General features: G+C 35.5%; 2 protein-coding genes across 2 annotated transcripts in view; both read right to left on the bottom strand.

Annotated features, from left to right (window-relative positions):
- LOC120429985 (uncharacterized) overlaps window positions 1-10,287 on the bottom strand; it is a 15,840-nt gene extending 5,553 nt beyond the window's left edge. The window contains exons 1-3 of the mRNA XM_052707344.1: window positions 9,892-10,287; window positions 2,321-2,903; window positions 576-2,043 (exon numbers count right to left, since the gene is read on the bottom strand). Coding sequence (XP_052563304.1) covers window positions 576-2,043; window positions 2,321-2,903; window position 9,892 — 2,052 coding nt within the window. The 5' untranslated portion in view covers window positions 9,893-10,287. The remainder of the gene's footprint in view (window positions 1-575; window positions 2,044-2,320; window positions 2,904-9,891) is intronic.
- The window catches only part of LOC120428233 (zinc finger protein 39-like), a 487,119-nt gene that overhangs the window by 309,065 nt on the left and 162,874 nt on the right, over window positions 1-15,180 (bottom strand). The window lies entirely within an intron of this gene.

Genomic DNA, 15,180 nt, shown 5'->3' with positions numbered 1-15,180 from the left:
ATTGTAAAATGTTAAGGTGGTATTACACTACGACAAACAAACTAAAAAAAACTTGCACTTTTTGACAGTTTGACTGCTTTTGTTTGCAGAAACGTCAGTCTACATGTTTGCGAGTTTGACAAACTGTCCATCACGAAAAAGTACGAGTTTGTTTGTTGGTCATAGTCTAATACCTCCTTGAGTGTTATAGAATTTCAAAAGCTTTAAATTTGTAATTTTCTGCAGACTAAAATTCCTAATTAGGTATTTATTAAATTTTATGCAGACTTGAATTTTCAAATTATCAAATGTGTGACATTTTTAAAGTCTCGCTTCCCTCAAGGATTCCGGTTTGGTGACCACAAAATTCGAGTTAAGGAACTTTTGAACTATAAAAAAAATTAAGCTAAAATTTAAAAAAATAAATTTTATTATAAACCGTGAAATTTTGGAATTCAAAAGTTAGAAAATTTAAGAAATTTAGAAAAAAAAAATTCTGAGGTCGAACAGACCAAAATTTTAACATCTTTTGTTCTCATTTCTTAGAAAATTTGCACTGATCTCAAGCCATTACCATACGTTAAGCCAATACTCACATCATTAATCACCGGACAGATGCTCGTCTGGCCGACGACCATCCGCAGCGTGCGGGCCGGCCGCGTCACGCCACCTCCGCCGTGCGCCGCCGCCTGCTCCTTCAGGATATCGATCGCCGAAAAGACCAGCCCCTCGGTAATTTGACAGTACGACACGTCCAGCTCCTTCAGGGCCGGATTCTTGCGGATGAACTCGATCAGCTGCTTGTCGCTGACGTTCGTACAGCCGGCGATGTGCAGCTCGACAAAGTTTCCCTTGGTGCACAGTTTGGCCAGGTGCTCGTCGGAAAAGTCCAGCTTGTAGTTGAGCTTGAGCTCGCGCAGGGCCGTCAGCGAGCACAGCAGGTTGTAGTCGACGGAGGTAAAGATGCCGTCGGAGAGGTCCAGGTGCTCGAGCTGGTTGGACTCGGCGAAGGCTTGCAGGATGTGGTCGATCGAGGCAAAGTTGTTGATCTTGAACTGGACTTTGGTGAGCTTGGGTAGTTTGGCGATCATGGCCATGGTGGCGGGTTCGACGTTGTCGTACAGATTGTTACAGATGAGGTGTCGCAGCTCGAGCTGGTTGGTCACGAGGGATTTGACCGCTTCGGTGGTGAGCCGACTGCAGCAGTTTATGTTGAGGAATTCGAGCGTTTTGTTCCGCTCGGAGAAGGTGCTGAACGGTTTTCCTTGGATGTTCTGACAGCTTTCCAGGTTGAGATACTTGAGGTTTCGAACGGCCTTCAAACACTTGCCAGTGATTTCGCTGTTTTGCGACAAATCCAGCCGCTGCAAATTTTTGGCTTGGCCCAGACTTCGCTCGATGCTGTCCGCGATTCCGCAGTTGACCAGTCGCAGCGATTCGAGCGTTTTGAACACGCCTTCCAGGGCTTTGAGTGCGTTTGGCTTCAGCGTAAAGTCGTGAATGTCCAGCTCCTTCAGGTTGGAGCAGTGCTTGGGAATCAAGTACAAAATCCGTACCCCCGGCTTGGCGAAAGTATCGCGCGTAATAATCAAATGCTCCGCGAACGGACCCAACTCCATGAGGATGTTCTTAGCGTCCAGCATCGTGAGGTACGTCTTCTTAGGGCACACATTGTCCAGATCGAGTTTCTTGTGTCGCTTTAGCAGGTCACAGCAGACGCCCTCGAAGCGGGTGCAGGTCTTCTTCAGTGCCAACAGATCCAGCAGGTCCACCTCGGAGAAGATCGTCATCAGACAATCGTCGTTCAGCTGTAGGATGGTGAAACCTTCCGGCGTTTCCGATGCGTTGCTTGAGTTGTGATCTGCGGACTGACCTCCGTCCGAAGTGACCGTCGAAGTTGTGTTTGTTGCGGTAGGTGCGCTTGAGCAGCATGGTTCGGCTGGCGGTGCAGCAGAAGAACCGGATTCCTCTTCGGCTTGCTTCTTTATGTACGCCTCCTGGTGCCAGCTGTCCGCTTTGGCAACGTAGCACTGGTTACGCAGTTTGAACTTTTGCTGCAGGCATCTGCAAGTAGAGCAACAAGTTGCGGTAAATAACCCAATCTCATAAATCAATGCAGATGTTATCACGCTAATCCTGTCCCTACCGAAAGCACACAAAAAAGATCGAGGTCAAAGTAATTTCCTCCTCACTCTCCATGCACAAATCCCTGACACAGTTCTTCCCTTATTAAATCGATACCGCACCCGGTTTGTCCGTTTTTCCTACCTTCCTTTCATTCTTCCCAAAAAGAAGGAAGAAAGTTCAAACACCTTTCCCTTACCCCAGGATTCATACTCACATGGCCGCATCCTCGCACTTTTCAAACGACACGAACGCGTACCGGTTGGGCTGCTGCCGCTGGTACCGCTGGGGTCGCCCCCGCGTCTGCATCCCCCTGTGGTCGTCCTCCCCGTCGTACGCGTTGTTGTTGACCGCGGTGTGCAACCGCACCTGCTTGATCGGACCAAACTGGGCAAACAGCTTCCGGACGCTTTCCTCCGTGACCGGCTTGTCCGTCTTGAAGCTCGCGTAAATCGTGTTGACCTCGATCTGATCCTCGGTGAACACAATCTTTTGCCGAACATCACGTCGCTCAGTCGCTCGCGAGTCCGACCGACCTCCTCCCGTTTCCGCGTGCCGTCCACCGGAGGATCGGCCCTGCATCCGGCTGAGCGCCCCAATCAAGGCCATCTGGCGAAAGATGTTGATCTCGTCATCATCGCTATCGCTGTCGTCCTCCTCGCTGTACGCGTTGTACTCCGGCGGGATGACAAAAGCCGGTGGCGCTGGCGGAGGCGGCCCAGCTGCTTGGTCACCACCGGCGCGGGCTCCTCCGCGGCGACGGCCACGGCCACCCCGTCCACGTCCGTTACGGCGACTCACTGGGTGGGGAAGGACCGGCAGGGAAGAAACGGTTATTGATACTTTTTTTTTCTTGCTATGTAATATTGGTTTCTTAGTCTAAGTAGTAGAGGTGGGCCCCTCCGCACTATTTTTACCGCGCCGCTCAAATCTTTGTCCACCACCCTCGCGTTCTAATAGACCCGGCTCTAACGCCATTAAACACTAAAAAGCCCACCGTTACTTTTTCAACCAGAGATTAAATTAACATATTAGAGGTATTAAACAACTATTAACACCCACCACATCCGCCCCCACCCCCCCATCACCATAATAATCTTCCCCCCCCACTTCCCCTTCTACTATAAAAATCCTAATAAGCAATTAACTTAAAATGACATGCTAATATATCATAATCCATTAACCCATCATCAAATACATACCCTCACCATCCCCCCCCCCCAAAAAAAACTCCCCATTAACAAATAACCGATAACCTCTTACCACTATCTCCCCCAATTTTAACACCCGTGCCACCATACCATCTAAGAAATACTTAATTAACTATAAAATACAATTAACTACAAAACAAAATCCAAACACCAATCTAAATAAAATTATAAACTTTTTGGTAGTATTTGGCCTATTCTACCACCTCCTATCATTACATTTTGCCTATCTAATTTTTTCATGTTTTTACAGTCACTTTTGCAATTTTTTGCTCGTTTTTCACATTTTCTGCTATAAAATGGCACCATTATCATTTAAATTGTAAAAAAATGCGTAGAGGCATAGTCTGGGACACTAGAAAAAATTACTGCATACTTCTTTTTACTTAAAATATAGGAAATGTTAGTAAAAAACACAGCCAAAGTTGACCCCTAAAAAAATGACATTTTTAAAAACATTGACAAGGTCACATAAAACAAGTAAAACTTCCAACCCATACATTTTCTAAAATTTTAAGAGTTCTTCTTTCCAATGCTTTTTAAAGATAAAAAATTGGTTGAAAATTGGATTTTTGGCGATTTTTTAAATCGAAGCCCGTCTAAAGGCGGGGTTGGGTTGTAGAGGGTTAAGATATAATCCACTGCGAACTCATTTTTACATTCTGATTTTATTGGTAAAGTCTAGAAATGCCAAACCAAGATTTTTTTATTTCTTTATGATCTTATTGGCTATTAAGTAGTATTTTGGAGAAATTTTCCATGTGAGACATTTTTGAAAGGCTCAAATTTATATTAAATGTCTTTCATGATCAGTTTTGCATTGATTTTTTTTTTACTTTTGGAGTAATTTAAAGAAAACTTAAAATATGGGTTTGGAATCTTTTAAATGGTGTTCAAATATTGGTAAAAATGCAATTTAGTGTCTTTCTATGTATATTGATGAAAAAGTTACAATAGACTGCCAATTAAGTATGTCGATTCAGTTTTCTCCGTGTTGGGAAATAGCCCTTCTTGAACTTGCAGTTTTTTAGCCTAAGGTACTTGAAAAAGTACAAGTATGACAACTTTTACATATAAGGCATTAATTTATAGCATTGAAATGTTTGAAATGACAATTTAAATCCTCAAAAACAAATATAATACTACAATTCATTGGTAATTCAATAAATTATATTTTTGATTTAAAAAAAAGGCAAAAGTTTAGAAATCTGTTCATCTTGGAACGGTTCTTTCAAAAGATCGGCGTTTCAAAAAGAACCGCGGTTCTTTTTTTGTGAACCATGGTTCATTCGCTCTTTTTAATGAACCGGCTCTTTGAGCAGCTCGCTCTTTTTTTGCCCACCTCTACTAAGTAGTACTGATGACCAATAACTTTGCCAAAGACACCAAATCAATAAGGAATTCAGTTTTTTTTTGTTTTGTGAAAAAATATATTTTGAATATTCTATATTCTATCTCCTTAGGGCCAATATGCACCTCCCAAGAAAAGGGGTCAAGAAATGGCTTTACGAACAGCAGAACAAAGGAGAGGAAACGATATCTTGGAGTTTTTCTTCACACTCTCTTGCTAGCTTTCGCAGCCGCTGCTACTGATTTGAATGTTTTCTTGACCGGTTCCTTCCAAAGTTTTCTAAAGTGCGTATTCATTCCGCACTAACCCGATGAAAAGTGGTTAACTAACACAAATAAACAATCAAATTAATTTTTTTTATATATCATCACACACGAGGACACCTATGCAATTATAAATCGGAGCGTTTGGTAAGGTATGTCCACGCATCCTACTCCTTCTGCAGATTTTGTGAATCCGTTCTAAAAATCCTCTCTGCGGTAAAAACAACGTAGTAGGGCTGGCCGCTTAAATTTTTGTAATGCATTGTCTGGTGTCCTCGGATGTAGACTGAAACCTTTTTGGTTTGTCACCAGCTGTTGTCAAACGAACGAAGTCTTTTTTAAGTTTGACACCCTCTTTATACATAGCTCACACTTGCTACCAAACGTTTGGTTTGATAGTAAGTGTGAGTCCCGTGTAAAAAGTGCGCCACCCACCCTAATCACCTTTTCCTTTTCTCTCTCATTCCCGCTTCCACGATCATCCTACCGTAACAGCGTTTAACTACAAAAACCGCCACAAAACCAATTTCGCAAACGCAGTTTAACGGGACGTCATGCGTGGTCGGCTACTAATCGCCATCTCGCGTTCTCTCATTGCAGTTTGCGGAGAGATTGAGAGACTCAGCGGTGAGAGCGCATTGTCGAGGAAAAGGGGAGGAGTGATAGAAAGAGAGAATGATATCGCTGAGAATCACGAGACACAAGAAGAGATCTCACAAGCTATAGTGACGGCCGCTATATTCTCGGATGTTTTTGGTGCAGAGATAATCAATTGATAGCTTTTCTATCACTGATTTGCAACACTGTTTATGAACATAAACTTAGACAGAGTGTTATAAATTTAAAATATATATTTTATTATGAAATAAGAACATACATCTACGTTTTGGCAAAAAAAACTTTTCATTGCATTCTTTATTGGGATGAAACTTTGATGTATAATGTCCAAATAAACCATTTTGCATTGTTGGTTTCTTCATACAAATTTAAGGGCAGTCCTTACAAAAATGCTGTGAAAATATTTGAAAATCCGTATAATGAGAGGCGATTTTCTTATCGGTTTGCAATCTTCGGCAAAGTTGTAGGTTATGTTCAGGACTATCCCCAAAAGTATACGTAAACTATTTTAAGAAAATAACAATTTTTCAATGAACCTTTCATTAGGGGAAATATACCCATTTTAAGCCTAATAAGCGGTCGTGTTTGAATAATGCTGGATAATCTGGATTGTTCCTTTAAATTCACTAAAACCAAGTACACCAACAAGTAGAGCAACTTTTTGTGAACATTTCTGTTTATTTTCACTTTTATTAAAAGTACTACTATTCCTTTTACAAGCATTTAAAAAAAATCAAAATTCCATTCTAATCAGTCTAGTGCATTGGGTCCCGCCCATTTTTCTTTTTTCAGCTTAGTTGTTATTTTCTTCCAGCGCTCTTTTGGGTCTGCTGCCAAAATTGATGAAATTTTAAGCAAACACTCACGAAAAGTGCATTAATAGCGAAAGTTTCCTGGCAGCACTTGCTCACTAAATTTTTTTTCAATTTAATTGGTGTTTATTAGAATTAAGAATTTAACAGTTCTGCTCCAGGATGTTACATTTGCAATTCAGAGATTTGGAGAACCTTTCAACTCTAGATTAAATTTTCAAAACAACCTATCCCTCATGGGTTTCCTATGCAGATAGGACCTTTTGAAAATTTAATCTAGAACTGAGATCAATTCATAAGCCTTTACAGGGAGAGTACATGCGTGCTCTTTTAGGGAAAATAAATTTTGAGAAAAAAACCCTAGATCTATGTTTGGCTTAAGACTAATATCACAGTTGTTGACGGAGGAGTGCTTCGATGAGCGGATTCATTGACATCCCACAGGAAGTCCTGAAGCACTTGCTCACTCCAACAGGCGCTGCACCAGCATGTTGGTGGTGTTGCTGGCCACCCTTTGTTCTTTATTTGCCTTCGCTTCTCGCTCGATTTTCTTCAGCCTTCGATTGGAATGGGTATTCAAAATTGAAACGTCAAACGACTTGGCGCGTTTGTTTTTTTTTTTATGGCGCTTGCTAATTATTTACAAGTTTCGGGATTATTTTTCAAAAGAGTGACTAAAACTAATGTGACCGATTCTTCAGCTCCTTTCAAAAAAAAAATCCAAGTTTTTTTCAGCGTTTTGGCTGTAATGGCAAAATAAAAGAAGAAACCCCCCAATGTTATTACATATTTGGAAAGATAATTGATTTTCCTACAGAGAAATATTATGCAGAATGATGTTCAATGGCTTGCAGACCACATTTGGTCAATATTCTTGACTTTTAAGGTAAAAAAACGCATTTAAAGCACATTTCAATTATTGCATCATAATAAAAATGATTTTTTTCATATTAAAAATCACATTGAAAATTGAAAAATGTGACATTTTGGTGTAGCTTCGCTAAGAATCGGTCATGTGCAAAAGAACATGTTGAGGGTAGTTGGAAGCAATTTCATATCTTAAGCGATTTGAAAACGTAAGCGCAAATGAAAAGATATTGATGGCGACTTTTGTTAAGCAGTTAAGCTCTCATCTTGCGTGTTGATGTGTGTGCCACCAAAATGATGAGAAATGGTCTCGCAAAATAGAAATTATTATTAAATTATCTAAAGTGCATTAAAATTGATCTTTTTGGCCAGTATATGGCATAAATTTGCGTGCTTACTCGAGGCGGTGCTGTTGCTGGTAAGTTTAAAGCCTAAATAGTATTTTTGGAGCTTTAATCGAGCATCAAACTCTTCATATGACGAAGATAGGTGTTTGATCAGAAAGGGTATAATTTTTTGAGTTTTTTTTTAAATAGTTAAGGGAGCAACAAACCCGCATCTTTAAAGCCATTCAGACGTATGGACCAAAAATTTTCCGACGTGTTCTGATTTTTTTCAAATAGTGATTATTGCAAAAAAAAATAAATCTCGTACTTAAAATTTTCAGGTTTTTTTTTATTTTGATTTAAAATATTGTCCATGATTGTCCATTCGTGAAAATATTTTTTTTCGATAAGTAATTTGTTGCTTTATTGGATACGATAACTTGTAGTGTGTACTCTTCGCCAGTTCAATTAAAATTTCAGAAAGTCCTACTATATTTTTGTCTTAGAAACATTAAAGATTGGACCACTGGTTATTGAGATACAGCGGATAAAAGAAAAAGAAACAGGAAAATAGTTTTTTTAAGTCTCACCCAAACAACCCTCAATTTTCTTATGTCGATATCTCAGAGCAATTCTATGAGATTTCGGTCATTCGATTTTTTTTTTTGTACTTTTTAACACTCAAACGCTCGGGTAACCATTTGACCCCTAATTTTTTTTTCTTAAAAATCTCATAACTTTTGGTAGAATTGACCAATGCTTTCAGTTGCAAAAGATCCAGCTTTGTCTATATTTGGTCTTGACCATGTCAATTTTTTGCAGGATGATGTATTAGAATGATGCCTTGAAGTTTTGTATTATTTCCGGCATTGTTCTGTGGTTTTAGTTATATGTGTGTGTGTGTGTGCAACCAACCAAACGGGACCACGCGGTCACTTCTTACAAATTGAGTTGTTTCCATGAATTTTTTAAAGATCTACATTCTATACATGCAAATAACTCGCAAAGGCAGTGTTAGCTCTGCCGAGCTTCGGTGACCCATTTCTACGCTGGCTAGCCGAGCGCGAGGTTCTTCAGCTTTATCGACAAGCCCCGCCCTGAAGAACGTTTGCACCAATCGGGTTCAAACGTTATTTAGAACTTCCGAACCCTTGTCAAATTGACAAGGACCCAGCGCGTATATAGTTGATAGTAACAGTATTCCTAATTCCAGTTATATAGCTCACCAAGCCGTGATGGCCTAGTGGTTAGCATTTTTGCTTACTAATCCAAAGGACGGGGGATCGAACCCCGACTCGAGCGAGTTTGATTTTTCGTTCATGTTCAGAGTTTCAAGATTTATAATTCCTATACTTTCTCGTTGGGAGCAGATGGGAATCGAACCCGTGACAATTCGCTTACAAAGCGAACACTGTAACCAGTCAGCCACGGCCGCTCTCTGTTCTGTGGTTTTAGTTATATTCACCAAAACCCATATAGGAGTCCAAGGTACCACAACGGAATCCGGAATATCTCCGGTAAAAATGGACCGTATTTGTCCCCCATCTGACAGTTAAAGATATAGACATCTGGATGTTTCTGTATCTTTTGAAGAAATTTTTGATCGATTTGGTGTCTTCGACAAAGTTGTAGGTATGGATAAGGACTACACTGAAGAGAAATGATACACGTAAAAAAAATGTGAGTTTTAATTTCACTTTTTGTCACTAAAACTTAATTTGCCAAAAAAAAATCATTTTAATTTTTTTATTTTTTTAAATCTTTTATTGGAAAACAAATGCAAACTTTTCCGAAATTTCTAGGTTGTGCAAAAAATCTTTGACCGAGTTATACATTTTTGAATCAATACTGATTAAAAAAAATCGAAATACTGGTCGAAAATTTTGTTTAACTTCATTTTTCGATGTAAAATTAAATTTACAATCAAAAAGTACTTTAGTGAAATTTTGATAAAATGCAACGTTTTCAAGTTATAGTAATATTTAGGTAACTTTTTTGGAAATAATCGCAGTTATTATTTTTTATTTGCTTTTTTGAACTTTGTTGGTACGATTCAAAGATAGGTAAATGTTCAAAACTATTTTTTTTTTTTTTTTTTTTGTTGAAAAGGTCCTATAAACATATGAAAGACAATAGCTTATAGGTCCTTTTCTTTAAAAAAAAAAACCTGAAAATAATAATTTTACATAATGAGCATTGTTCTGGCAACCTTGTCTTAAGATTTAGGCACTTTAGTTAAACATTTTTAGGTTAGTAATCAATGTCTCCAAACAACTTCCAAGGACGACCCCCTCCCCGTCCTCCCCTTTTGTGATTTGATTCCCCTCAGACGAATAAACTCACTTTTCCTGCCAGAACCATCCACCGAAGAATCCGCGGGAAATGACGCGTGTGAACCTGCCCGGACTCGTCTAGACCGACACAAAAAACTTCCGTCGGTCTCCTCTTCCGCCGGATTCCACTCCACTCGCGCCGGAACCAGACGATGACAAAACTTGGATGTCGATCAAAATCAAGGGGGCAAAAAAAACGTGTTTCCGCAAACTTTTCGCCAAAATCCGTCTAGAGTGGCACCTTCCAAAAGCCACCAAATTTACGTAGCAGCACAAAACGACCGAGCGCGGCGAAAGCAAAACTTGGAATTTGGAATCCCTTTTTTTTTTCGACCGAGCAAAGTGAAACACATGCAAATTTCGCGATCAATCCGAATATGTGTGTGAGTGTGTCTGTTGCGGGACCTTTTCGGAGATGGCAGCTGGCCCTGCTTTTGCTTTTGTTTTCGCGGGTTTCGTGAGGGAAAGAGCGGGAAGGCAACAGTCTCTGCGTGTCTCACTCTGACCAACACAAGCGAGCGGTGCGTTACGATTTTGCTTCGACTTTTTTTTGTTTTGTTTTTTTCGGAGCGTTACGTTAACGGTGCCAACCGAGGCTGTTTTTTTGAAAGGTGGACACCTTTTGTTTGTTTGTTGAACGCGTGGTTTCAATCTTGATTGTGAGAGGGATGAACACTGCGGGACCTTACAAAAAATCACTTCGGATGACACTTCGAAATATGGTTTAGTTTATTTCAGACAACTTTTAATTTTTTAAATTTTGCAATATGTATTTTTTTTTTGTACAACGGTATAAAACGTATAAAACACGATTAAAAACCATTTCTGATCGCTTTTTTTTAATTTTTTATGCAAAAAAAAATGAAAAGACAACATTTTTTCGATGGATCAACTATGGTCCCCTTGGAACGAGCTGTCAAGTAGAATCTTTTCTATCCAGAAGGGCTGCGAAGTTTATTTTTGAAAATTGATTTAAAAATCCATGTTAAATCCTTTGCGGTCGTACAAAAGGTCTTTGTAGTCAAATTTAAGCCTAAATTTAGGACCCAATTTTAGAAGTCCTAAAGTTCCCATAAGGCATTCTAGTCAGAAATTTACTAACACATTCAAAGTATGTTTACATTTCAGCTGGACGTTTGTTTGCATCAGGTTTCCTATCTCTTTCTAGCAAAAGTTTTTTGTCCGGCGACTTCTAGCTGGATTTTTTGACTGATAGCTCGATATGTCAGACAACATACTTCGCAGGGCTGTGACAGCTCGAGCTCGATGATTGTTTGCATCAGGACACCGTGACGAGAAGTTCTTAATTTTTGGGTTAAATTATATTTTTTTCACTGGGCCTAGAAAGCCTTATTGAGAATTTTGGCTCGAGCCTCGACTCGATTCAGGCTCGATCTCGAGCCAGATCGACATCAACATTTTTATTTTCGAATTATTAAATTAATGTTTTATGATAAAATTTCAGAACCATTGATTTTCATCGGAAATTTTATAGTTATTTTTGTTCAATCTATAAAATTTATAATTTAAGAATTTAAATTTGATATTTCTAGATTAAATTTTTAAAAGGTCCTATCTGCATAGGAAACCCATGAGGGATAGGTTGTTTTGAAAATTTAATCTAGATTTGTAGAATTATTCAGAATTTTAGAATTTTCAAATTTAAAACTTTAAGATGTTCAATTTTAGGATTTTAAAATTTTAGAAATTCAGAATTTTTAAATCTTAGAATTTCAGAATCAGAGAATTGGGTACTAAAGCCCTATGTAAATTTTTATGTACACCGGTAAAAAACACGATTAAAAACCATTTCTGATCACTTTTTTTCATTTTAATGCAAAAAAAAATATTGGCAAGACAACATTTTTTCTATGGATTAACTATGGTCCCCTTGAAACGAGCTGTCAAGTAGGAGCTTTTCTGTCAAGAAGGACCGCGAGGATAATTTTTCAAAATTGATTTAAAAATCCATTTTAAACTCTTTGTGGTCGTACAAAGGGTCATTGTACTCAGAAAAATAAGCTTTATCGCTGTAAACAATAATATCAGCAATCTAAGCTTCATTTTAGGACCCAATTTAAGATTTTTAGTTGTAGAATTTCAGATTTTAAAAAATTTGGAATTTTAGTTTATTAGAAATTTTCAATTTAAGAATTTAAGAATTTTGAAATTTAAAATTTTTGAAATTTTTAAATTTTCAAATTTTTAAATTTAAAAAAAAATTAAAATTTGAAAATTTTAAGATTTAAAAAAAATAATTTTAAAATTTTAGAATTTTGGAATTTTGGAATTCTGGAATTTTTGAATTTTGGAATTTTAGAATTTTGGAATTTTAGAATTTTAGAATTTTAGAATTTTAGAATTTTAGAATTTTAGAATTTTAGAATTTTAGAATTTTAGAATTTTAGAATTTTAGAATTTTAGAATTTTAGAATTTTAGAATTTTAGAATTTTAGAATTTTAGAATTTTAGAATTTTAGAATTTTAGAATTTTAGAATTTTAGAATTTTAGAATTTTAGAATTTTAGAATTTTAGAATTTTAGAATTTTAGAATTTTAGAATTTTAGAATTTTAGAATTTTAGAATTTTAGAATTTTAGAATTTTAGAATTTTAGAATTTTAGAATTTTAGAATTTTAGAATTTTAGAATTTTAGAATTTTAGAATTTTAGAATTTTATAATTTTAGAATTTTAGAATTTTAGAATTTTAGAATTTTAGAATTTTAGAATTTTAGAATTTTAGAATTTTAGAATTTTAGAATTTTAGAATTTTAGAATTTTAGAATTTTAGAATTTTAGAATTTTAGAATTTTAGAATTTTAGAATTTTAGAATTTTAGAATTTTAGAATTTTAGAATTTTAGAATTTTAGAATTTTAGAATTTTAGAATTTTAGAATTTTAGAATTTTAGAATTTTAGAATTTTAGAATTTTAGAATTTTAGAATTTTAGAATTTTAGAATTTTAGAATTTCAGAATTTTAGAATTTTAGAATTTTAGAATTTTAGAATTTTAGAATTTTAGAATTTTAGAATTTTAGAATTTTAGAATTTTAGAATTTTAGAATTTTGGAATTTTAGAATTTTGGAATTTTGGAATTTTAGAATTTTAGAATTTTAGAATTTTGGAATTTTAGAATTTTGGAATTTTAGAATTTTAGAATTTTAGAATTTTAGAATTTTAGAATTTTAGAATTTTAGAATTTTAGAATTTTAGAATTTTAGAATTTTAGAATTTTAGAATTTTAGAATTTTAGAATTTTAGAATTTTAGAATTTTAGAATTTTAGAATTTTAGAATTTTAGAATTTTAGAATTTTAGAATTTTAGAATTTTAGAATTTTAGAATTTTAGAATTTTAGAATTTTAGAATTTTAGAATTTTAGAATTTTAGAATTTTAGAATTTTAGAATTTTAGAATTTTAGAATTTTAGAATTTTAGAATTTTAGAATTTTAGAATTTTAGAATTTTAGAATTTTAGAATTTTAGAATTTTAGAATTTTAGAATTTTAGAATTTTAGAATTTTAGAATTTTAGAATTTTAGAATTTTAGAATTTTAGAATTTTAGAATTTTAGAATTTTAGAATTTCAGAATTTTAGAATTTTAGAATTTTAGAATTTCTGAATTTTAGAATTTTAGAATTTTAGAATTTTAGAATTTTAGAATTTTAGAATTTTAGAATTTTAGAATTTTAGAATTTTAGAATTTTAGAATTTTAGAATTTTAGAATTTTAGAATTTTAGAATTTTAGAATTTTAGAATTTTAGAATTTTAGAATTTTAGAATTTTAGAATTTTAGAATTTTAGAATTTTAGAATTTTAGAATTTCAGAATTTCAGAATTTTAGAATTTTAGAATTTTAGAATTTCAGAATTTTAGAATTTTAGAATTTTAGAATTTTAGAATTTTAGAATTTTAGGATTCTATGACAATTTCCGGAATTTCATTTCCCGGAATGGACGTTTTCCGGAATGGACATTATCCGGAATGGACGTTTTCCGGAATGGACGTTATCCGGAATGGACATTATCCGGAATGGACGTTATCCGGAATGAAATTTCCCGGAATGGACATTTCCCGGAAAAAATGAGTTTTTCATATTACCTGATTTGACAATGAATGTAATCTTGCCTACTCGATTTCTTGTGGTTAAGTATTATTTAGTTTGTACCCCGTTGGTTTGACCTAGTCACATTGAAGGAACTCGATATTTTGACAACAATATGAATGATAAATACATGAATAATAAGAAAGAAAGTAAAATGTTCGGACACGAACAATATAAGCAACCGTTGACCATTGAACCAATACTTTTTATTTATTTATTTATTCGTCAAACAAACGTAGACTACATTGATCGATCGAGCCACGTAGCCTAGTGGTAACGCTTCCGCCTCTTAAGCTTTAGATCGGGGTTCAAATCCCGGCTAGGACCAACACAACTGGTGATCTTTTCCCTTCTGGATTCGATTGGTTAGTAAAGGGAAGGTAGTGTATCGTCACAAACTGGACCTTATCACGACACCTTAGGGAGGCGACCTATGAAATGTTAACATTAACCTAAACATGTTAGCATTAGTTGAGTGAAAAACTGCCACTGAATACGCTTTGTAAATGCCGGCCCCGGTACTCTTCATGGGTGTTCCCCTCAGGAACTGGAAAAGATTTATTTAATTACCAATTACAGGTGAACATTATTTAAGTTATAAACTATCTTCTTTGGCTATAAAACTGTTTTTTCATAGCGGATTTAGTCATAGTAAAATCGATTGTGTCACTGTATTTGTTATATGTTTCCATCATTCTGTTGATAGGACCGTGCTTAGCATAGTCTGTTCTGTGGAACCGTAATGCTTTATTAACCACCACGAGATCTAACAATGTAGAACGATAGATATTAGACAAACACTAGATGTTTTTAACATTCAACATAAGAACATAAGAATTTTCCCTTCTTTTGTGACTAAATTCTATCAAATTTTACCATAATGCAGAATGATTTTTTTCAAAGAAGGGAAAACCTCTATAAAATAAAAAGCTTTCATAAGATCAAAGTATAATGTGTATTTTCTAGAGGTTTTCCCTTCTTTAAAAATACACGATTTTTCATCAAAGTAATGGAATTTCATATAAGAATTTTCTTTTTCTGTGAATTCTACTAAATTTTACCTAGTTTTTTGTTACAGAACCCTGCACTATAAAGCAGCATGTTTATTTTCAAAGAAGGGAAAACCTCTAAAAAATAAAAAGCTTTTCAAAAAATCATTGTATAATGTGTATTTTCTTGGGGTTTTCCCT

Source organism: Culex pipiens, chromosome 2, assembly GCF_016801865.2.
Source record: "Culex pipiens pallens isolate TS chromosome 2, TS_CPP_V2, whole genome shotgun sequence".
NCBI classification, from domain to species: domain Eukaryota; kingdom Metazoa; phylum Arthropoda; class Insecta; order Diptera; family Culicidae; genus Culex; species Culex pipiens.
Note: the sequence above shows the minus strand (reverse complement) of the source record. Positions and strands in the feature narration are given on the sequence as shown.